Source organism: Bacillus rossius, chromosome 1 (genome assembly GCF_032445375.1).
Source record: "Bacillus rossius redtenbacheri isolate Brsri chromosome 1, Brsri_v3, whole genome shotgun sequence".
In the NCBI taxonomy this organism is placed as follows: Eukaryota; Metazoa; Arthropoda; class Insecta; order Phasmatodea; family Bacillidae; genus Bacillus; species Bacillus rossius.
The window spans coordinates 328,115,138-328,140,952 of NC_086330.1; the positions used below are offsets into that span (position 1 = coordinate 328,115,138).

The following is a 25,815-nucleotide window of genomic DNA, read 5'->3' on the forward strand; positions in this document are numbered from 1 at the left end:
GCTGCTGATAAATACTAAAATAAACTTATACTGCATTTATCACATTAAATTGCAAAACTGTTAGAAATATAATCATAAGCATGTTATTATCAACATACCTTTTATTGAAAAATACGTGATAACTGATATGTTATCACACATTTAAATAATATTAGACTTAAATATTGAGGTTAAGTTTTCTACATGCCTGGGTCACCATTTATATAGCTTCAGATACCAACGAACGGTTCAAGATTCCAGCTTCATTCATTTAATAAAAAATAACAAACCATCTGTATCGGATTTCTTGTATTCTTTTGAATTGGGTTTCAAGATCGGATTTCAAACCTATTGAGTGGTACTGCCAATAACATTTTATTTGACAATCGGTTTTCAGTACGCCGGTTCCAGTAAAAATTATTATAAAATTGAATTGCGAATATATTAAATAATTGGATCAATTCTTTAAATCCTATCATGAGTAATGTTTGCGACAGACAGTGACGCATCTAGCACGTAAATGCCAGCTAAGCCAAGGCAATATAGGCTGGATATCATTATGTTGTCTGTTATGGAATATATATTGAAGTAGTAAACCTGGTGGACATGGGCGGTGGTCAGTTCATTATACTTGGGGTGTCCGTTCCCCCCACTACTGCACTCAGTTCCTTCTGCACTCATATACATCTCATCTCACCACAGTTTTCCTTGAACTAGTCATACAATACAGGGAAAGCTCTATCTCTCTATGTATCCATGTTTATATATATAAAATATCTCAATCGATCTCACTATATTTAACACTCTACATTTCTCTATAACTTATAATTATATATATTCCTTTCTCCATATGTTTATATCTCTCTATATGTTTGTATATCTCCCTCTCAATCTCTCCATACCTTTATTTATATCTCTATCTTTCTATCTCTATATCTCTCTATCTAAATCTTTATCTTTACAAAGATAGATGTGTGTCTACACAAACAAACATTTATATATTTTTTATCTAGCTATGTTTGTATCTATCATTTTACCTGTCACAGGTGTGTCATAGTGTATAAACACGCGCGTATTCGAATGCAATGCTGTGTCATAATTTCAAATCCATCGGTGAAGAACGTTTCGGAGGATTAAGATTTTGAACAAAATAACATTTACATTTTTATTTATATAAATTTAAGCTTATAAAAACATGTCATTTTTTAATGTGATTTTGGATGTCAAGCTATATGAATTTTCCAGCTGTGCAAACAGAAACTTAACTTTTAAGATGGATTATGATACCAATTTAATAGTGAAACAAAATGCATTAGTCACAAAACTTGCCTGACATTTATCAAATAACAGAAGGCGTGTGGTGGGTATATGACGATAAAATAAGTAACAAAATATAATCCCCACTGCTTTTATAGTGAAACATCCGTATGAATTAATTATCCTTAAGCGAAAATAATGGAATGAAAATGATTTTTTTTTTTTAACATTGAGGTGAACCGAGTCACTAATGCTGTGAACGAATGCCGACGAGGATTACTACCTTCTCCTTCTGTATTCGGACGGACCGGTCCTCAGTGTCGTGTACAGCTTGCTCCAGCTCCGGCCTCATCTTGTTCAGGCTCTCTTGCATCGCGGTAACAGACTCCTCCGTGTCCCGCATTTTGGCCATCCCTGAAAAAAACGCGATGGATCACCACTGTGACACGTTTCCCAGTTTGGGGGCTTGGGGCTTGGGAGGTACGATGGATCAGAGTGGAGACATGCATCACAAGCTGGGGCAAGGCAGGCATAGTGGTGAGACTGGCTTTCTTAACTTTGTAATTCTAAATAACCATCTATTAAAAAAAAAAAGAACGTGTGTAACTCAGTACACGTGATAGAAGTGAAACATATTTGGTGATTCAAACCTCGACTCGTAAGTTTATCGTAAAGGGAAAAACGGCAGAGAGATAGAGACAATTTTATAAATAAACATGAACTAACCAAAATTATTACTCACTTAAAAATAAGTTCAAACCCAGTTGTGTTGCCCTCTGCCCAGATACTGCCTTAAGTCGGATGGCGTCAGGCTTAGGTGGATCCCTACCGCCGCGACCCGCCTATTCCTGCAGCATGGCAGTTTTCAACCTGAGCCGCACGCCACCACCCGCCCAAGGCATCGGGACACGACGAGTTCTCTGCACCGTCCGCAACCTATTCTCCGTCCTCTTCGCGGCAGAAACGTCTCCCGGTCTCGCACACACTAACTGCCCCGGATGGCAATATGATGGATCGGCGACGTCTCCCGATCAATGCAATGTTCAGACTAAATATATTTCCTACACAGTGGAAGGAAGCGAAAGTGATAGTCTTCCACAAGCCGAACAAGGACAAAACACTGCCCCAAGTAGACTTTCCGGACTGCTACGTAAAACTTATCTCGTCCTACCTAGCAGGCAGAAATTTCAGAGTGTTCACTGAGGGAGCAATGTCTGAACTCAAACCAATTAGAGCAGGGGTCCCGCAGGGTAGTATCCTAGGCCCAGTTCTATTTAACATGTATGTAAGGGACATGCCACGAACCGCACACAGACTAGTTAAGGTCGGCTGCTACGCAGATGATACTGTACTGTATAGCCGATCCCACAACCTACAACTAGCCACGACCAGACTGCAAGATGCGCTCGCTGAAATTTAACAGTGGTGCACAACATGGCGCATTAAAGTAAACACAGCTAAATCAGAAGCTATCGTGTTTACCCGTAAAAATCTCCCGCCTGCAAACCGGCCGCAAATACGTTTGTTCAACGAACAAATACCACACAAAGACGTAGTTAAATACCTTGGTTTCCACATGGACAGAAAACTGCTTTGGCGTCACCATATCGACACCAAGCGAGAACAGGCACAGGGTAGAATTAACTCTCTATACCCAGTTATGAGTAGGCGATGTGGTAGCAGGGTAAAATCCGGGCTACTGCTCTACAAAGCTCTTATACGCCCACTCATTTCGTATGCAGCCTCTGTCTGGGCCACTGCAGCCAACACACACTTAATAAAGCTACAGCGAATTCAGAAAAAATGCATTCGAATAGCTGTAGACGCTCCACAATACTGCCCAACAGAAGCATTGCATCGCGAAATTGAATCAGAAACGTTGCAAGACTTTTATATCAGAACAACACAAACTTGTTACGATAAGTGCGTAGATAGTTTAAACACTCACATTTCCTCTCTAGGTAATTATGACCCGGACGTGGGACCAAAGTAAAGACGCCCGAAATCCATCCTGGCGCACCGACCACCGTAGTGGCCTGTGATTGGCTGGAGGCTCCGGCCAATCACAGCACATCTGCGCAGCCAACCTGCCGAAACCCAGCGGCGCGGACTGGCGAGTAAATCCTGCCTAAGCTGTAGTATTGCGCAGGGCAGATAGTGCTTATAGGTATTTAATGTTAAATATATCAGCATAATACACACGTGTATGCTGGCTGTTCACACATCTAAACACAGCTGTATTACAGTCCGTACATAACCGTAGCTAAAAGAAGCGCAGTAAGTTGAGGCTAGGAGCTCGTGATGAAGGACTGGGTAATTTCGCAAAGTGCCGACTGCCTTTTGCTGGCGACAGGTGACCTCACGCTCTATTCACTCCTGAGTGTGTTCCGATGCGCCAACTCGCGGTTTACTTATTTAAATTAATTACTCGTAGCTCATGAAGCGTAGATGTTGTTGCAAAGGTTTTTTGCAATGACAGATTGTGATAATTTCGCAAAGTGCCGACTGCCTTTCGCTAGCTACAGGCAACCTGACGCTCTATCCATTCTGGAGCAGGGACCGATGGAGCAACTCGTGATTAATTAACGAAATTGAATTTATTAGTATACACACAAGCATACTGTACATTCTTAGTTTTTATTTTTAAGTTACACACGCTGGCTGGCAGGCTGGGGGAAACGACAAAGTCGCCCCCAAATAACAAATACTGCCCAAAACCAAATGCGGACAGCAATGTCCAAGCTCCCGCCCATTGCTTAGTAGCTTGTTTCTACTCTGTCCAACTCTTCTTCCGGAACCATCCTTCGGTTTCCTGTAACCAACCTGCTTGATATTAATGCATGAAATTTTTGCATCCCGCAGGGCTGAGCCCAGGGTTTTCCCTGCGTATATGCAGGTTTTACCTGGGCCCAACTTATCTAGATTTTAATCTAGAATAGTCAGTGAGGGAAGTTATTCATGGCGCCAATTGCTGTCATGGCTGGCCAATCACCCTCCTAGCACATGATGCATGCTACCTCCCACGCATGGCTTAAATCCTGCATGTTTAGAGCGTATAGGCTTCGGCCTGAGACGCACTTAGAGTCTCTCCCTAACCCAGACCCCTCCCAAATACACTTAGTTTTATTACTTAGGTTAGGAACAAAAACGTCTCCCGAACACTCATAGCTTTAAGTTAGGTTAGGAAAAAAAAACGTTTCAAAACAATGTTTTCTCGAAAATGTTGCATTAAAATTAGGCTTTGATATTTTACTCCCATCGCTACCGAAGAGGTTTTACTTCAAAAATATATGTATCCACATTAATAAAACTTGAAAAATATTCTATATTTATGTTAGGGCCTGAATTTTAAAAGTGCATTAAATGACCAAAAACATGACAAAAATAAGAGTTTACCTACAACTTTGGAACCAAAGGTTGGGTTTATCTTAAGATGGCAATAAAATATTAATCTACTGATGTAAATTGGTTGTAAGTTTTAAAAAAAGGTGTAAGTCAGGCTCTAGTTTAGTTTGAATATTGTGCAATTGTTAACAAGAATGAACGCCAGAAGTTGGTTTTTAGTTACAAGTGTTCAGATTACCTGAAAATTACACATTTACATTGGGAGTGAGTAAAAATCAGATAAAAAAAAGCAAAATATACTCTTCTTTCAAGTAAAAAAATGTGATTCACCACATTGGTAAACCGATTTCTGGACTGGTCATGTCATTGAGTCAGAAAGATAAATGTTAGGAGATACTTGTGGAAAAGTCAACTTGTTATTTTGTGAACGTGGCTGACAAAAAGGCCAGTACAAATTAAATACTGAGAAGAGGCACAGCACGGCGGAATGAGAGACTAACCTGAAGCAAGTCGTTCGTCTTGCATTTTCAGGTTGGTCTTCATTTTGGTGAGTAGCCGGTCGTAGCTCTTGAGTAGCTCCAGGTAGCTGGTAGGTGTTATATATACATGCCGTGACAGCTCCTGTGTGAACACACAGATAAAGATTTTTCGGCCTCAACAAAATTGCAGCTTTTTAAGTGATGAAAACATGTTCTTGGCTTCTTTACGGCGATTAAAGCCCAACACACAGGAATAGTTTCCAATTGCCTTCCACAGCGATGAGACCAAGAAGTAATGTAATTACGGCACCGTACTTATAATACATTTTTTCCCATTAGAAAAACATATGACCTGATCAAGAAATCATGAAATTTCGCTCATTAGTCTAGAGCATTTTGAGCAAAATGACTAAATGGTTTGAAGTTTGTGTGTTGCATTCATTCTTACATAAAAATTTATAGAAAAGACCTTTTGAAAAGTTTATCTGAATGTAACTGTATATAACTGGGACCCATAATAGTAAAGATCTGCCCGTAGGAAGTATCACCTGCATGTGGCACTATCGTCATTTGTCTGTACAATATAGTGTTGTTCGTTAAAAATATTTGTGACCAAATTTTGTTCTTTCTCGGCTGATGTATGCCTTTCCTGCTTTTCTCACTCTGCATCCAGGAACACGAGCGAATCAGGCACGTAAGGAGACCCCGCCATGTTTGCTTCGTATTCTCTCACATTTTATGTGATTCGTAAAACAATGTGGGGAAAAACGAATCAGGTTAAATGAGTTTAGTTCGTTCATGTCATATTAGTGAATGGGCTTTGTGTGCGCATGCACAGATTTGGTATTGTGGGTTCGGGATAATGCCGTGTTAACAAATTGGCCCTGCTAAAGACATCAAATAAAATTAAGATTTGTTATGAACAGGAATGTAACTATAGGGGGGGGGGGGGGGGGGAGACGGGGTTTGTGCCCCGGGCACTGAATTATTTTCCGGGAGGGGGGAAGGGGAACTAACTGGCAGAGTAATTTTTACTGTGGATATAGTAGTGTTAGGACACAAAAAAAAACGAAAGGCAGTCATGGGGACTGTCGACAGAAGTAAAAACTTAAAACTTTGTGTTTTAATGTGTAATAGCACATCATTTCTACGTTAAATGTACGTAAGAAAATGATTTGGTATAACATCACTAGCATGTTGATGACGCGAATTCATAAGTTTTGCCCCTACCAAAATTCGCTCAACGCGGCTAAAAAAGTTTTCACTTCAAAAATGTTGGAGGATAAATTAACTGAATGATTTGTATTGAAATATACATTCATGTATACCATCAAATATTTAAACATAAAGGCATTTTTTACATCCTATCTAATTTGAGATGAATTAAAAATGAAATGACTGCAAATAAATATGTTTATTTACCAACAAATTTGAATCAAAAATATTTGGAGTAGAGGAATTAAAATGTGGTGGCGATTTGAGGCATTGCCGGGAAAGGTTTTGGTTTGATCGGTTTGGAAAAAGAAGGTAAGTTTTTGCTCCGAGTGAAGACTAGTCTAATTAGGCCCCTAGTTGTAAATAAGACACTTGATTGACACTCCATACATTCCCAAAAAAGTGTTGAGTAAAAAGCTGATTTATTTGAGATAAATATTTAGATGTACGAACCCAACTACACTTGATTGCTCTACAACTCTCTTTGGAGCGATCTCTTCCCCCGGCTCAAGGCTGGTTGTATTTGGAACACATAATCTGCATGCTACAGTATAAAGTTACTGTACCTGACGATAGACGTCGCTGGCCTGAAGGGAACTACGGTGCATCAGCTGGCAGGTATTCACGATGCCTTCCAAGACAGGCGCACTCACTTCAAGATCGGGCATCGCCCTGAGGAAGTGCAGAGCCACCGACTGCAACATAGCACCAGCATTCAATGGCGAGTTCAGAATATCGTGAGTGGAAGTGGAAGGGGCAGAAAGTCTTGGTCTGAAAGTAATGCATTCGCCAGTATTTTTAAAATAAAAGATATCACTTAGCCCCTAAAGTCCTCTTCCTTCCTGCCTTCCCTGTAGCATCCTACTATATGAAACCACAACACTATTTACGCAAAACTTTAACTCATATTGCTCCATGTGCCTACAGGAAGATGAAGAGAACCTAGTTAGAAATAATTTATTTTCTAAATTCTAAAGAGTTCCTAATATTTTTTTGGAGATCCAACTTAACAACTCGTTCACAGCGAGTTCACTTAAAACGGAAACACAAATTATAAATCAGGTTTGTTGAGGAAGGAAATGGCTATGGCTTATTTTAAGATCTGGTCTGGAGCTATTTCGGGAACAATTTGAAAACAAAAATTAAAATAACGAAGTGGATTCGAGGGTTCACAAAGGAGAATGTTTGAGTGTATGTATTTAGATACCAATACCCACATACATATGCGTGAAAGTTTGGTCTAAACTCTCTCTCTCACGCTTAGAGTGCATGTCAACCACTGTCGCCCGATTGATATTACTCGAATTATTAACATTATAATCCTTATTTCGTATTCTACAAATAGTTGTTTTAAGGTTTATTAAGTTTTTATCTAGCAATTGTCTAATATTCTTATATCAGAAAAAAGGGTCTTTTATTTTTTTGATACTGTGATTTTAGTTGTATACTTTCTAAAAGAAAATTATGGCCATTCAAATACCACAATTAATAAAAAGGTAGGTATTCTAATAATCATGTCCTATGGGCAATAAAAGCAAAAAGTTTTAATATTTAAGGACATAAAATTGATGAAAAATGGATGGGCGTCTTTCAGTTATGTTACTTTAGAAGTAAGAATTGGATATTATTAGATAATACTCTTGACGAAATACAACAAGGGATAAATTTCCCAAATTTTCATTCCGAATTATATATTACTAAATAATAATTTTTAAGTACATTTTAAACAAATTTCATTACATTTTAAAACTGTGTCCAACACGTGTCTGCTCTTTGCAGATATCTGGCAACAGAGCATAGCAGATATCGTGCATTGGAAAGAGAGAGTTAATGCCCATTAACATTCACACCGCAATCTAAGGATGAGACACGCCTTAGTAGCAAGAACCCGCAGGGGTTCCCGGCAAGACGGTTCACTCGTGGAAACTTTTCTTCAGTGGCTCATGGCCGGGTGTTGTGAAGTCCCTTCTCAGCCATACTGCAGAAGGCAATAATAACCCAGAGCATTATCATCTCGCCTAATGCGCCCTGTCCAAGCCATCGTCACCCGCCGTGATGCCTCTTGGCTGTTCATCCATTTAACCTTACCATAATCATCATTATCGCCATAACTATCATAACCGCCACCATCACTACTAGCATCAGAACCATCATCACCACCAACACAGTAACTTTACTTTCATCAGCACCATCGTTATCATCACCATTACCACAACCATTATTATCACTACCATAATCACAAACACGATAAATTTACAATCATCAGCACCATCAACACCGTCACCACCACCATCACCATTATAAACATCATCATCACCACCTTCATCAGCCATCATAGATACAAAATCATTTCTTGGACATCCGCCACACACATACTCGACCTTCCACTCGGCAGCCATACGCCTCTCTTGCTCTCGCGCGCGGGGCCGCTTGTTCCAGCGAGGGTCCCGCGTCAGAGCCACTGGCAGGTTATTAGCGTATAAATAACGCTGACCTCGCGCAGCGGAATACCGATCGCGGAGCTGCGCCGGCTTGATGGGTCCGACTCGCGCCCGCTATCAACAACAGGTCCTCGCCCGCCGCGCCTCGGGTAATTGACGGCAGAACCTTCCCTTCACCGCCGGTTATTTGTTCGCCAGTCGCCTCCCTTCAAGCCCTCCCCCCTTGCTTCGTCCCAGAGCGACAACCTGGCTCACCGCACACGCTCTGCATGAACATTTCACCGCGAGCAGCTCCGCAGGCTCGCCAGGATCGACCGCAGGCCCTCGCGTTCAAGGTCATTCAGCAGTTTTCCTGGTGTAAACAAATATCTTAGCTGTCGGTATACGGCATTTGGTAGGAGTAGTTCCGTGAATATGGAACGGAAGTCGATGAACGGAAATGTGTCATAAATATATCGGATCCACGTGTAGCAACATAAACCCGTTTATGGTCACTTTCGTTAACAATAGGGTACATACCAAACGTATTGGTGTACAATATGAAACTTTCATGATAGTGATATTACCCTAGAATATATTTGGTAAATTAAAATAGTCATTGTAAAACGTAAACTCATGTTTTAAAATACCTAATAAAAATGGTATTACAATGAATACCGTACATATTTGCCTTATAATTTTATATTAAACAGGTTCAGTTGCTCAGCAGTAGAGCACGCGCTTAGTAACCACAAGGGACGTAATTCGAATTTCACCTCTGGGAAAAATGTTTTTTACTTTTTTTTTAAATAACATAATATAATCTTATGTAATAATAATGTTTATCAGCTCAATAATGATAAGCATTTTCAGACTGATTTCAGTCGCTTAGGAAAAAAAATAGAAACACATACTTAGTGTTATAAATATGTTTTAAAGGGTTTCAGGTTAATATTTTAGTAATGCTATAAAAGTATAACATCTAACGTGTGTGGACACTTTAGGCATTAATTTTTTTAGTGAATTTTAACAAAATGGGCAGTAGTTTAATCTAATTACTTGACGAAAATCAGTTCTATTCCGGGGTTTTACTGGAGCCGTTTATAGTAGTTTAAAATTTCCGGTTGTGTTGTGCCACTAATGGGTATCTGCGTTTGATAGTGGCAACGATATTTAAGATTCAGGCAGCGAATTATAGTGGTGGTTCAGACAATTTGGGTGTGATTCGCGTTAAATATTTTTTTTGAAAATCAAATATATTTTTTTATTAGTTTATTTACCATGATCGGCATTATTTTTAAAGAAATATGAGTTAAATTTCGTCCCTGAGTTTCGTATTGTAGGTTTATTTGCAACATGAACACAAGAACACATGAGTTCACTCGCTACTGATGTTAGATGTTTACACATCACTAGCGAGTACTGAAAGTTTCACTCACTCTTTATTAAATCAAAATTGAAAGCCAAATAAACTTTAACACGAACAATAGGCATATGTTTGTTTATGTTAATGGCAAACTCCTCCTGAAGTTGTCTGCGCAGAATTATTGTAATGAAGAACATTGTGTGCAAGTTAAAACTCGTTTGACTTTTTTGGGCCGAATTTTTTTAGTGCCATAAAACTAATGAAAGTTCGTTAGGAAGTGAACATGTGTTTCATAACATTTAAAAAAAATGACTTTACACGTCTTATAAATGTTGATGCCATTTTAAAAAGTAGTGTATAACGAAAATAAAAACGCTTTCAAAACTTTGTACAATTCAAAAACGGGCTTGGTACATTCGAGTTCTGCATATATATATATATATATATAGCCTAAATATATATATATAAGTAGGCTAAGTGTTAACGCATGCGCCATAAACCGTTTTTGTATGATTTTAGGTAAATACGTGTAGTAGGCAAGTTTAATGAATATTCGATTCTGTCTGACTATCTCAATCTATCTATGTCTATATCTTCCTAACTATATATTTACAAAACAGGATACGAACAAAAACATTCTTTGATATATATTTTTTTAAGCTATGTTTTTACCCGTCACAGGTGTGACATAGGGATATAAAAACACGCACTTGTTTAAATGCAACGTTGTGTCAAAATTTCAGATCAATAGGTGAAGATTTTTCGGATATTTAAGGTTTGGAACGAACATTTACATTTATATTTTTATAGTTATATATAGTTCTATGGTAGTGATCTAGGGAGACCGCGATGTCCGAGAGACCGCAGACAGGCTTCTCCGTTCCCGGCGGGGTCAGCCAGGTATCTTCGAGAGTGGGGAAGTTGTCGTTCCAGATGCACGGGCAGTTGGCGTGCTTCCTTTTGCACTTGAAGTCACAACAATCTCGGAGCACCGAAAACTCCTTCAAAGCCTCGTTAAGGCATCGGCAAAACACCAGTTGTTTTCAACGCGCCTGTTCGCAGTGTTCGCAGCGGGGCACAGAACTAAGGGCCCTTTCTACGACGTCACGGAAACGGAGACGGATCACGTAAACGGAGACGGATGTCACTGAACATTCCACTATCGCGTCTGCTGCTTCCACAATGCCGGGATACGTAACAAATGGCAACCAATGTTATTTCATTTTAAGGTTACGAAATAATAATTTCATTTAAAAAAATTGGTTGTCTGTAAAGTCGGTTTACGGACGATAGTTTAACGTGACGTCATAACAAAACATTGATGAAATAATTGCATACTTTTATGAATAAAATTGAATTATTTTTATTGAATTATCACTATTTTATATAGATACAAAGAAGGAGTGAAATAAAATCTACAATTTAATTCATAAATTTACTTTTATTTACACTCATAAATTCAAATAATGTTTATTACTTTAACGAAGAGATTATTTTAACTATAACTTTTATACATGTTTACTATTTAACTTCTTCCAATCTGTGTTATTCTGTTAAGGATAGGACGATGATAGGAAAAGTAGGAAACGAAAGGGAGTGTTTCAAGTTTAATGTGCCTCGAAAAAGTCAAATCGATGGTTGTTCCAATCGAGTGGAAGAGAGATAGATGCGGCGCAAGCGTACAATGAGCGTAACGGAACACAGAGTAACGGGACAATGTGCGTTACGGGACACATTATCGTGTGTGCAGTCGGCGTTCATCGATTTATAAGATGTTGTCACGTCAAAAAAACCAAAGTAATAATAGACCACGAGATATTCTTGAACTTGAAACAATTTTAACATACTTATTACTCGGCTTCTATTGGTCGCACGGAGCAACGTAAACGGTAGAGCTCAGCATTGCTGCGCTAACCCATTTCCGTGTCATTGTATAATGGGCCTAAGGAGTAGGTATATGCCGTAGTTTCCACACAGGTCCAGTTGTCCGGGACTACGAAGAATGCTTCGTTTATTTGAGTTTCATTTTTCGTTGAAATTTTTGTTGACCATTCCGTACTTCTCCTGTAATTTATAACATTTCAGGTTGCAATCTTGAAGTTTACACTGTATTTTGTCTTTCTATGTTTAACCATGTGAAATCAGCTTGAACCATGACACCCTTCAGTGAACCTAACTTGACAACACATTTTGATGCAAGCATCCTGGCTTAAATGTAACACGTACGAAGGTAAAAAAAAATATTTGCTTTGACTATAAAATATTATGTCAATATAGACATAAGTTTTCCAACGTATAATCATTGTTATTACAGGTATATCGGTATTTTAGATCAAATGTGGTATTTTAAATGTACCAATTGTTTCTTTGTGATACATATTTCTGTCAAAGTAAATACTTCATGTACATGCTGTGGTCAAGTGAAAGATAAGGTGAAAACCTCGATTTCCTTAACAAATTCAGAATAAAAAAATTGGTCGTGTCCTTTTTAATATAATACCTAAACCCAAATATTTTGAAAATAAGAACTACAAAAGTTATACATTTTGGTTACATAATTTTGTAATATAAAATATTTTGCAGCACAATGGATCTAGAGTTAATTATAAGCATATAAGCTTAAGAACCCGATATTGCCCGGGCTTTACGCACTTTGAAGGCTCTTATTTTTTTAGCGTAATTAGAATACATAAATGTAATGTTTTATTTCATAAATTTAATTACTGGTGGTTGGGGCTTGGGAGGAGTCTTTTCGAAATTATATGTAGAGAGTAATTTTGGTCGTAGTGCAAAATTTCACCGAATGGTACCTTAATTACCTACAAAGGTGGGACTGTCGGAATGTGTGGTTTTTTGAAATACCACGTCGACAACGATATTTCTTAATTTTTTTCGAAACAGATGCAAACGTTAAATTAAATTATAATTAATTCGTAGATTAGGCAAAATATTAAACATAAAAAACAAAATTCCACTATAAGGGGCGGCAAAAGAGAATTGGCGTGGTTTTTGCAAATATTATGTAAACAGTGACATTTATTTTCTTTCGAAGGCGAAGTGTGCTTAATTTCACCAAACTCGGAACAAAAGAGTAGATTTGTATAAAAAATAAACAAGGATGCAAACAATCATAAACTCGTTGTTATATGTATATAAATACATACATCGTCATGCGTCTAATCAATTCAATAATATTTATAAGATTTTTGTCATAATACTAATGAAATTTTTTTCTCACAATCTAGTGTTAAACAATCACACTAATGGACCTAGCCATACATGAAAGGTTATTAGAACAATAAGATAAACAAGACTTGATGTAAGCTTTTGGACATACGCCATTGCTAGGCATAGCAATGGCGTATGTCCAAAAGCTTACATCAAGCCATGCACTCCCATTGCACAAATCTTTCAAAGATAATAATAAGCTAAACAAATAACAAGTAATACTATAATTTTCTTAAAATTTGTGTTAAAATTCGACTATAAATACATATTATATACAAGCTAAATACCAATCACTTACTCACTGACATACTCATCACGAATGTACCGGAACTAAACGACCCACGGTCTTGAAATTTGCCACGTATATTCCTTTTTATACACAGACATCCACTAAGTACGGGTTTTACGAAAATAAGCTCTCAAGAGGAGTTCCGGGGGCTTTAAAATCACAATTTTACGTTTTTTTAACAATAAAATCTACAAAATTTAAAGTTGGCTGTTTCTTCGTCTTCATGGCAACGGCTATTGCATGATTGATGGTTAATCTTCATTTTACTGAACGAAGCTTCTTCACGATGTTCTTCAGCTAGTAAGATATATAAGACGTAGTAGCTAAGTATCCTCCAGTGGCGGTATTCAAGCCTATAATCTTAAAAGTCTAAAATCAGCACTTACACAATTAACTAAACAGAATTAACAAAATATATTTAAAGATTTCCATTTATCAAACTTCTAGTCCCAGGATTGAAACGTGTTTGAAGATTTGTGATTATTTCTTTTTGCTTCTGTTAACGTTTAAAACATGTATCAGAATAGGTTTACCTGGTTCACTGATACTTACGATACCTACGCCTGCCGATTATAACGTAAGCGAATAAATATAGGCTAATACTGCTATACGCGGTCGGCTATCTGGACGACTACCTTTGTGTGCGGGCACTTCATTACATTTTCGTTTCTTGTAATAATTTCACCCTCAAAAAACTTAAAGAAGAATAACTTCAATAATACTAACAATAAGCATGACAAAGTGACTCTGAAATGGTAAAATTAATATTTATTTTTGACTACAAAAGTCTGTGATGGTTATTGAGAAAAATTGGTTTTTGCGATCAACTCGAAACAATTTTTTAGTAGGTCGACACCAATATTCGTCACTACAAAAAAAAATATATTACACGAGATATTTATTGAAAAACTTGCTTCCCGCTCCCCGGCTGAACCTAGTGCTGTACCTGGCGTAGCGACATTCACCCCCCCCCCCCCCTCTTCAACGGGCAGGATGTGCGCGGAACTGGCAGTTTGAAGAGCCAATAGCATCACGTGCACCATTTCCTGCAGTGGCGGCGGTAACCGTTCTACCGAGCACACAGTGAAAAGCTTCCGTTTCCGCATGACTTCATATCATTTTCCTGCACCTCCTGTGCCTCAGCAAGCTTCCGCTCAGGAGGATACCAAACCACACGTTACGTTTGAACTTCTACTTTATGTAAAAAATATATATATATATCTTACTGAACTCTTAATATAACCGTAATACACATAAGTATTTTACTCACCTTGGAGTCGGAATGAGCCTTGTGGCCAAGGTCCATTATGCAAGTGCGTTTTTTAAATAACATTTATTAAATTGTAATTAAATTATTTTTTAACAAACATAAACATTTTTTCTTATTTTTTTGATAATAATTATGAAATTTTAAATATGGCGGACATGAAGGTCGTAATTGACGATGGCGGAAATTTCTCTAAAACAACATGGCCAAATCCAAGAATATGGTGGAATGTTCTATAATTCAAAATCCAAATGGTGGCTGCGACATCAGAATTCAAGATGGCGGTCAGGTTTAAGGCTAAGGTCGAAAGATCAAGGTCCAAGGACCCCAGTAGCTTACTGGTGGCTGGTAGATGGGCAATTTAAGATGCTTTGGGGACATATAGTACTTGAACGGCAAAAAAAAAAAAAAAAAATACTTTGAAGAGTTTATAATGTAGAAATTTAGAAATTTTTTATAAGAAATCTTTTTCTCAAAAATGTAAATTTTTGAATTTTTATAATTGTGAAGATTTTTTAGTGTAATTGTTTTTTTCTAAAAACTGAAACATTTGAGTCATTTTGGCAAAATTTTAGTAAATTTTGGCGAATTTTTAGTAAATTTTGGGAAATGTTTGGTAACATTTGAAGGTTGAAGTGCAAAGGTCACGGTCGTGGCCATCCAAAATGGTGGCCGTAACGTCAGAATCTAAGATGGCGGAAACTGGTCCAGCACCTCACTCAGAATCCAAAGCGAGTAAATACTTTTTTATACTACTTATAACCATTTAAAAAAAAATTTTGTGCTCTATTGATAAATTCATTTCAGGTTTTATACTTTTGTTAAATTATTTCACACTGCAAAAACTAACCCTATTTACCCTTTTGTGCCTGTGCGTCTGCCCAGTTCTCTGGCTATAGCTTACAGGGTAAGATATAAAGTTTAAATTTTCAAAATGTGTATTGGTTCTATCTAAACTTTATAATTTAGTAAATTGATTTTAATATTTGTGTAGGAGCTTTTTTGAGGGGTTTTCCAATGACCAACTGTTTATTGCGTAGGGAAAGGAATGAACTGAATTTCTCATTTAATATGACCAAGGTTTCTAAGCTAGTTGGAGACCTTACACAAATGCCTGTTTACTTGAGAAACCTCCTACCAATGACTATATAAGAGAGAATAGGATTGCGTACTTACCCGCAGAGCGGCCTCAGGCCAAGGGCTGAACCAGTCGATGGTGCAGCAGTTGACGAGCGCCGGGAACTGTCTCAGGCGCGCTCTGAACACCTCCCCGATGGGACTGAAACAGTTACCACGCGGTGCAGCAACACTAGCAACACTAGTAATACTAACACTCACGCCACTAACACCACTTGCACCAGTAGAAACACTAGCAACACTTGCTCTACTAGAAACACTAACAACACTAACACCGCTATAAACACTAGCACCACTAGAAACACTAACACTAGCAACAATAGATACACTAACAACACTAGCTATACTAGCACCACTGGCAACACTTGCACCAGTAGAAACACTAGAAACACTAGCACTAGAAACACTAGCAAAATAGCCACACTTACAACATTAGCGACATTTGCAACGTAATAAATATTAGCAACACTAACAAAAATTAGCGAAACCTGTTATATTATAAACACTAGCAACGTAATAACAACAGCAAAATTAGCAACATTATCTACATAGTAACAATAACTCCACTAACACCACTAGCATTTGTAACTTGCTAGAAAATCAATTTTTTACAGAATGAGAAGTCAAATTCCCCGATAAAAATTTGTTGACGAATACGTCTTCTAAATAAATTTTTTACCTTTAAATTATAGCAACTTGGATTTAATTTAGAATTGTTATCAATAGAAGGATTATCTATGATTGCATAGGAAAAGTCTTTGAACAAGTATTTTAATAATTTAATGCATATGATTTAAAAAAAAATATATTTAATAATATATACAACTCGAAAACTAAGACAATTTTCTAATTCTTAATTTTTATATTCAGAACCGTGATTAATTGGTCTATAAAATGTTCTACGCTTGACGTTGAGCTATGGGACATTCAATATATTCAATTACCAGTCTGAACTGAGAACAGCTTATTGTGTTTCTTGTGCCATGCGTGGCTGTAGCCTCGGCAGTGACTCGCCCGGTGCGGCTATGAGCCAGCTATGAGCCAGCTATGAGCCAGTTTTGAGCAGCCCAAGCCCGCGTTACTGAAGTAAACAAGTAATAGGACTTCTGAGAAAAACGTGAGACGTTGTAATCAGTATTCGTCGCAAATTTTATCGTAAACATTTTTAATGGCTTATTATTTTTTGTCTGTGGTCAAGGTTCGTTCTCACCTTAATATTGTTTATTTCATTGTATTGCGATTGCTATTATTTGCGGGATTTTCCTTGTAAACTGATCACGAGAGCTCTCATGCTTTTTTTGCTTGGTCTCAAAATTGCTCATCAGATATTTACTCAATATTCTCCAATACCGGTAAAACGTCACGCAAATGATCAATTGCGTAGCCTTTAACAGATCGAAAATAACTGCCAGGAAAATTCGTGACCCCACAGCAATTGTAAGTAAGCATTTGGAATCAATTTGCAGAAATACATTCTCTTAATTAGCAGTAATAACGAAAATAATGGATGCATGGTGCCACGCACGCTAGAATTTAAACTTTACAGTTAGACAGGTAGGGAATGTATAGGATATACAAATATTTGGAACACGTGTGTGAGTGTATAAATTTACAAATGTACAGGCGAGAGTATAAGAATTAATGCAATTATTGTAATGCGGAAGTATGCAAAAATTCAAGTATGCGAGAATGCAAGTGTTCTAAGGGTGTGTGTCCCGTTCCACGTAATTAGTTTACATTGACGTTCCACGCATTGCTGAAGTTCAGAGTGACTGAACCTTCACAAAATGAAAAAATATATATATATATTGCATACCTCTCGCATAAGTAACTGGCAAAATTGCATTTCTAACGTTTATGTGCAGTATGGATAAGAAGAATTGAATGGAATATAAAACTTGAACTTTTTTGGTTTAATTCAATTTTACTGGCTACTATGTTATATGGTTTAATATTCTTCAGAAAAATAAATAATTAATTATTTACCTAACTTTTTTAAATCATCCGAATTGTTTTGATTTTAAAATGTTAAAAACATTAAATAATATTTTCTGAAAAAATGGAAAACAATCACGCAGTAGACACCAGTATTGCATTTAAAACCCAAACATTTTAAGCTATTTAGTACATTTGGGTCTTCTTATGCATACTGGACATTCAACTTTACCAGCTCATTATGCAAAACAGTATGCACTATATATATTTTTCATAGCAACACTTAGAATACCAGCGACTTTAGCAACATTAATCAAAATTAACAAAACTAGTTATACTTGAAAAACTAGCAACACTAAAAACAATAGCAAAATTAGCAAGACTAGCTCCATAGTACCACTAGTAAAGCTAACTCCACTAGAACTACTAGAACCAATAATTTCTGAGAACTTTTTTTTTTCAGTATGACTAGTCAAATTCACACGATAATAATTTGTTCAAAAAGTGTAGTAGTTTAAGAGTGTTTAACGTAATTATAACACGATGACCTGGAACGGGACGCATTCCATCGAGCGCTGCTGCTGCTGCTGCTGAAAGTAACACGAGAGCTGAAAGCATTGCACTGCTCGCCGTGCTCTGACCTCATGGCGATGGCCACGTGCAGGTTGGAGGAGACGAGCCGCTGGAAGGCGGCGAACAGGTTCGGCTTGGTGGTGGGCAGACCTCGCTCGCTGACGGGGATGCGCATCGCCTGGTAGATCTGCTCCAGGTCCTCCGGGGCGTAGATGTTGGGCACGTCGCCCGAGTTGAGCACGTTGTTCAGGTCCTCCAGGAACGACTCCGATTTTATCTGGTTTCGGAAACCAACGCATATCGAGCTTGATTGAAAACTAGCTTGCTACAGTTGCTGTGCTGTAGTGTTTTATAAAAAAATTGATGCGAAGTAAACAGTTTCTGTGTCCAGAAGAAGTCGGCAAGTACAAAGCATACTCATCGTGTATGTTTCAAACATTACATCTTTTGACAAGAACACATTTGTTTCACTGTTGACAGCAAAAATTTGTGTACAGTTACTCCTCCCCCAATAACCCAAAGTCCAAGTAGAGCATGTCTGGAAACTGTGAGGCCAAAACAACCGGACCATTGTCAGGAAACAATTAGTCACTTCTTCCCTATATGAAAATTCACTAAATGCATTCTCATTGACAAAAAAAAAAACTTTTTAACCCTTAAACATTGTACGTCGGTCTGAGAGACCCTACTAACTTAATTCTTTTTTGTACCGCCAGTTTTTTTTATTATTTAGAACTGCAGTCTGCCAACCCTGTTATCTTCATATTATGAGGGGGAGGGAGAGAGTGGCGGTATAGATCTGTCAGTCGGCCGGAAACTGTCGTTCGGTAAACAAGGTGTTTTGGGTCTGTGAGACACAGGTCCAGTAAATGTGTAAGTCTGGCATTTATTCACGCGATGGCAAGCTCGTCTAGTTTACGAAAACAAGTATGTTTTAGTGATTCTAAATTTAAAAAAAAATTCTCAGTTATTGGAAGAAATTGGTAGGGATGTATGCGATCTTACCAACAATGAATTTCTTCAAAATTCAGCAATTGAAAGTGATCATCAGTCAAAGTCGGAGCAATCTGAAGAAGAAATTCTTGAAAATGAAAATATTGCAAGCGTAATTAATACCTGGCTGAAACTAACACGGTGCCAGCCATTAACCATTGTACTATTACGGTAAAAATCGTTACAAATGGTCTTCTATTGAGCCAAAGAAAACAACAAGAACCCCGTATAACAATATTATTACATATTCGCCAGGCCTGAAAGTACCTGCACATTCAAAAGGTGCAAAAGTATAGCCGCATGATTTATGGAGAATTTTGTTTGATGATGAGATCTGCAGTGAAATAGTATACTGGACTAATGTCAAGTTGGGTGAGTACAGGTTAAGGTATGCTAATTCCAATTGATCTGAACAGTGATATATCAATAACACAAAGTTTGAAGTATTTCTGGGGCTTTTACTTCTAACAACAATTTACAAATCTGGTCATGAGTGAATAATGTCGTTATTTTCATATAGCTGTAAAGGTCGTGACATTTTTAGATTTACGATATCCCAAGAAAGGTTTTTTTCCATTATGGCCTGTATCAAATTTGATCATGCTACTACAAGAAATCAGAGTAAAACACATGATTCAGTTGCAGCTATTTCATACATTTTTCAGACGTTTATCAACTGCCATAATAGTTTTTTTTTAGGTAAACATTTATGTGTTAATGAAATGCTCGTATGATTCAGGGGTGGATGTGCTTTCAAGATGTACATTCCAAACAAGCCTAACAAATATGGAACTAAATTTTGTGTCTCACGGATACTAGAAATAATTACTTCTACAATGGGTATATATATGCTGGAAAAGACATACTTTGGAAGACAGAAAGTTAGCCAAACCTACCTAGGCAGTTCTGAGGTTGTGCTCTCCTATTGAAGACACTAACCGAAATTTTACAGCAGACAACTGGTTCACATCAGTACAACTTGTAGACAAACTGCTTCAAAAGATTCTTACAAATGTGAGGGCTGTAAAGGAGAACAAGCGCGAAATACCTCCTGAGTTTCAACAAAACAAAAGTAGGCCTGTATCATCCTCAATTTATGGGTTTACAAGGAACAAAACTATTGTATCTTACGTACCTAAAAAAAGAAAATCCGTAATTCTAATATCGCCAATGCATCATTCATCGGCAACTGATGTAACATACGGAAAACCAGAGATCATATGTTTTTATAACATGACTTAAGGGGGCATTGACACTGGATCATAAATGGTCTGTTTACTCAACAAGTCGTAGAACAAAGCGATGGCCAATGGCAATTTTCTATACTCTATTAAATATTGCATCAAGTAACTCTTACACATTACATTAGAGTCTTAGAAACAATCCAGTAGTCAACCGATTTGCATTTGTGGATGAACTCGGAACGCAGCTAATTGAGTCACATATGCGAAGACGGCATGAATCACCTTCTATGCAGAGAGAACTGAAATTGGCAATGGTAAAATTGTTTGGCGTGGACGACAGTACATTAATGATAGCTGCTCTGACAAAAAGCAGACGATGCCCTACAGGAAAAGACAGGAAGACATCATACGCATGTAATCAATGCAAAAGACCAGTTTTCCTCCTGTGTTCCGCACCATTGTGCAACGACTATATAAAATAGTGCCAACAGAATGCTACGTCAGAATTGTTGTGCAATAGTTTGTAAAAAAACTTCTAATATTTCCTTTAACTACATTGTTTTACCATTTAATTACTGTAGCTATGTTTGAAATATTGTTATTTTGAATATGTTATTATATAAATATTTTAATTATGACCAAATTTTGTAATAGAACCAAACACTTAGACTTTATTAGTGTATTATGCATATATTCTATACTATTAGCCATGTCGACAGAATAAACAATTACTTATACATGTATATAAATGCATATAACTACAATTATTTTTAACAAATTCTACTAAATAAAAATTATTTATTTTATGGATCTCCAGACCCAGGATCAGTAAAAATGCCAAAAAATAAGGAACAGTATTTAAGGGTTAAAAAAAGCCTTTTTGGATTCACCACCTCCTTCATACAAAATATAAATATCTGCGAACCAGTGTTTGGTATTTGCTGATGCTGGTGTTTGCATTTGATGATAATGATATCTTTATACTCGCATTCCAACTCAGTGATCTGAGTTTACGACGCGTGGTGAAAAAATGTGTGTCATAATGGCAGAATAATACTGCGGTGGTTTGACAATACCTTCCACAGAATGAGAGTGAAGGACAATACAGCACCCATCCAGAATTTTCCACGAGTGGAAAACCTCAAACCAGGCTCGTAATCAAGGTTTAGCAAACTAGTTAGGGGCTTTACCCAGGAATAAGTTGGCCAGAGAAAAAAATAAAACAGGCATTAAAGCAGAGGAATATGGTCAGAATTATGAGGCAAAGCAGAGGTCTGAGAGGAGAAGGCAAGTGAGACAGAGCAGCGCACTAGGGAGTCGGTGAAGACTAAGACAGTATAAATAAGTGGACTGTGTTGGGAAGCAAGGAGAAGAATAACATCTTGGCCTTGAAGCAGTGGAGCCACGGGCTACAATAGTGGTCTACATGGAGAGAAGGTCACCAGAGTGAGCGGCGCACCTGGGTGTCAGAGAAGAGGAATACAGTCTCAGTAAATTGACTGTGCTGGTAAGCAAAGAGAAGAATAAAATCTTGGCATTGAAGCAGTGGAATGTGGTCAGAATTATGAGGCAAAGCAGAGGTCTGAGAGGAGAATGCGAGCCAGAAAGAGCAGCGCACTAGGGAGTCGGTGAAGAGGAAGACAGTGTCAGTAAGAGGACAGTGTTGGGAAGCAAGGAGAAGAATAACAACTTGGCCTTGAAGCAGTGGATCCACGAGCTACAATACTGGTCTACATGGAGGAAGGTAACCAGAGCGAGCGGCGCACCTGGGTGTCAGAGAAGAGGAATACAGTCTCAGTAAATTGACTGTGCTGGTAAGCAAAGAGAAGAATAAAATCTTGGCATTGAAGCAGTGGAATGTGGTCAGAATTATGAGGCAAAGCAGAGGTCTGAGAGGCAAACCAGAAAGATCAACGCACTAGGGAGTCGGTGAAGAGGAAGACAGTGTCAGTAAGAGGACAGTGTTGGGAAGCAAGGAGAAGAATAATATTTTGGCCTTGAAGCAGTGGACCCACGAGCTACAATAGTGGTCTACATGGAGGAAGGTCACCAGAGGGAGCGGCGCACCTGGGTGTCGGAGAAGAGGAAGACAGTCTCTCGACGCCGCACTCCCGCCGACAGCATCAGCTTCTTGACGTCCTCTCGCCACTCGGCGGGGCCGTAGCTGCGTGTCAACTCCACCTGCTCGCAGGGCAGTTCGCTGAGGTGTGCCGCGAGCTTCGTCAGGCTCCTCCTGCCTGCGGGTACACGCACCAGGCGGCGTCAAGCGCGGACTGGGCAGCTTGAGATTTTGTTGATACGGTATGCTGTTTTGGGTGATGCAAGGTGATCTGTTACAACACCTGAACAACAATAAACTACACAGGATGTGACTCATGTTGATATTGGTAATGTATATTCCAACACCTTGTTGTTGATGTAAGATTTTAAATTTAAAAATTATAACTATGAATTTTAAAAAAAACATTTTTTTTCTTTCCTACCTCGAAAAATAAATATTTGCAGTTGTGACTGCAACTAAGTATATGGTAGAAACCTAGTGATGTGTTTTACGCAAAAGGCCATCATTGTTTTACGGATTCTCAACATAACTCACAGCTGATGTAGAAAAGACTGTTTTTTTTTTCAATGGTGGTACCAACAGAAACGTTTGACTGAAAATTTCAAATGCAAAGTTGCAGTTTGGCACAGACCATATTAAAATACATTCGTGGGGAAATACAAAACACTTCTTGTATTGAACATTGAACTTACTTAGGGACTCAAGACTATAACTTCAACCATGACACATCTGTTGTCAGTTTTATTGGCAAAAAGTCGTTCAATCATGGACTCAATAACTTTGCGGCGCAACTTTCACGTCTGGTCTATATATATTTTTAGTCAATGACATCACGTCACTTGTTTGTAGTTCTTCCTACACAAAACGCCATCACCAATGATACTTACTTCAATTTCTGATTCTTTCCATCCATCACCGAGTTGATGTATTATTTGGGATGTAAGTAGGCATAGATTATTGCTTTAAAATAATAGTTATGTGGGTTCCACGAGTTTACTCACTAAAAGTCTATCAAAAGTTTAAAGAATATAAAGAAATTAAATAAAACGTCCAATTGAAGTCTGCTAATATATAATGCTAATCTCAGATGGGTTCATCAACGACCATTATATAACTGAAAGACAAGACATCCAAATTTCTTTTTTTGCACCCACATTCATAGCACGACTATTCTGCCAAATGAAGTAACGTGATCGAAAGTGCTTGGCGATAGAATGTAGAGAAAAAATCGATTGTTAATGCGTTCCAAGCTCGAACGGAGGCCCTAGATAGATATCATAATAAAGAAGTATGATAAAAATAAACATATGGGGCCTTGTTTATTGCCGACTACTCGATAGAATCCTCTTCCTCAGTTATGATAGAAGCGATCAAGTGGTAACGTATTATTGCGGAAAAAAAACCTCACTTATTAAAAAATAATTAATTTTAAAATGTCTTTAACATTTATTATTAATACATACATTTAGTTCGGTAGTAAAGATTAAAATTCATATTTGATCATGAATATTAATGTTTATAAGAATTAACAATATGGTAGTGCTATCGTCGTGCCGTATTTAAACACGACCTGCGTACACAATGGGTTACTTGAGATGCCTCCCGATGGGGTTGATACTTCTTTTAAGAAATTCCGCCATTTTCCCAAAAATAAATTCCATGAGCCAAGTGACCTGTGGGCATGCATATGGCAAGGAGTAAGTCTTGTTTAGATGTGAATGTAATGCTAAATATTACCTTTATTTTGCATAAAAAGAAAGATTTAGCAGGGACCCGTTACAAACATAGAACGATTTATAAGAAGCTAAGCGACAGTTCGGTTTCATTTAACATCACAACACAAGAAATAAAAAGTTGTTTCAGATGCACACATTTAAAACACCAGCCTACAAGAAGTTTCCCCTACATGGCACGTAAGTTATTGAATGACCTATCGGGAGAACTGAAGTCATTTTCAAGTCAAGGAAAGATATATATATATATATATGTAAGTCCTTCCTATTACAAAACCTGTTTAGCTAAGGGTAATGCTAAAGTTTTGTTGTAATTATTTTTAATGTGTGTTTTTTAAGTATTATAATTATTGTATTTATATTTAAGAATTGGTTTTTATGTAGTGTTGTTCTCGTAGTGTAAATAATTTGTAACACACCAGTTGTACAACCAACCATGGCTGAATGTATGAATAAATACGTGATAATGCCCGCATGGACGCAAGTGACGTCCAGCTCACCTGAGCCGCCCATGCCGAGGAGCAGCGCGTTGCCCATTGGCTGGCGGACGATGCGCGCTATGCGGCACACGTGCGAGATGGCGTCCAGGAACAGCACCAGGTTCATCGGCGTCCTGGAGCCGAAGTTGTACTCCTCCAGGTACCAGTCCAGAGCTTGCGACAGCTGCGGTCCAACACGGGCGACGACACACGTCACAGACAACTAACTGCGCACCGTTGCAGTCACGCATGCACGCGTTGCCACACGGACACTGCGAGAAGCAGCCTTTTGTCCAGCTGATGGACCGCGCTAAGTGGGCGAGGCACCCAAAACTGTGTCTCAAATGTAGTGTTAAACGACGGTATTTTACATGGAAGTGACTGTGTTGAACGATGGAAATGGTCAAGCATCGTTTCTACAGCCTTTTGGGAGTTTTCAATACGGAGATGGTGAAGTCAAAAGCGAATTCATTAACTTAACAGCATGCCATTTCTTGACAGTTCCTAACTCCACCGAGAAAAAAAATGAACAGATAAAGGATAAAAGAACAGTTTTGTAATAGGTTTGCAATGCAGCAGTTCTAACAACAGAATGATCAGCATAGAGTACGCTGCAGTATAAACCATAGTTAAAAATAGTTTCGGGCCCTGAAAGAACAGTTATATGGTACCGAAGAGAGTCCATATTGGTTGAGGTACTCTTTTCTCACATCATGCACCAGTAACTAGTAATCACCGCTAAGTCGGATAAAGAGGAATATCGAGATTTTTAGTGAACATTCGCGAGCAAACATCGAGGCTGAAAATTCACATATGGCGCAGAGAGAAAAGCAGGCAACCACGTACCAGAGTGAATGGTAGCATGGTTTTCAAT

The 25,815-nt window shown here is 38.1% G+C and overlaps 1 protein-coding gene across 1 annotated transcript in view; it reads right to left on the minus strand.

The window, feature by feature from the left end:
• The window catches only part of LOC134528054 (dynein axonemal heavy chain 1-like), a 257,114-nt gene that overhangs the window by 64,097 nt on the left and 167,202 nt on the right, over positions 1 to 25,815 (minus strand). The window contains exons 14-20 of the mRNA XM_063361270.1: positions 24,963 to 25,125; positions 22,735 to 22,904; positions 18,559 to 18,767; positions 16,022 to 16,124; positions 6,842 to 6,970; positions 5,082 to 5,202; positions 1,520 to 1,650 (exon numbers count right to left, since the gene is read on the minus strand). Of these exons, the coding sequence (XP_063217340.1) occupies positions 1,520 to 1,650; positions 5,082 to 5,202; positions 6,842 to 6,970; positions 16,022 to 16,124; positions 18,559 to 18,767; positions 22,735 to 22,904; positions 24,963 to 25,125 (1,026 nt within the window). The remainder of the gene's footprint in view (positions 1 to 1,519; positions 1,651 to 5,081; positions 5,203 to 6,841; positions 6,971 to 16,021; positions 16,125 to 18,558; positions 18,768 to 22,734; positions 22,905 to 24,962; positions 25,126 to 25,815) is intronic.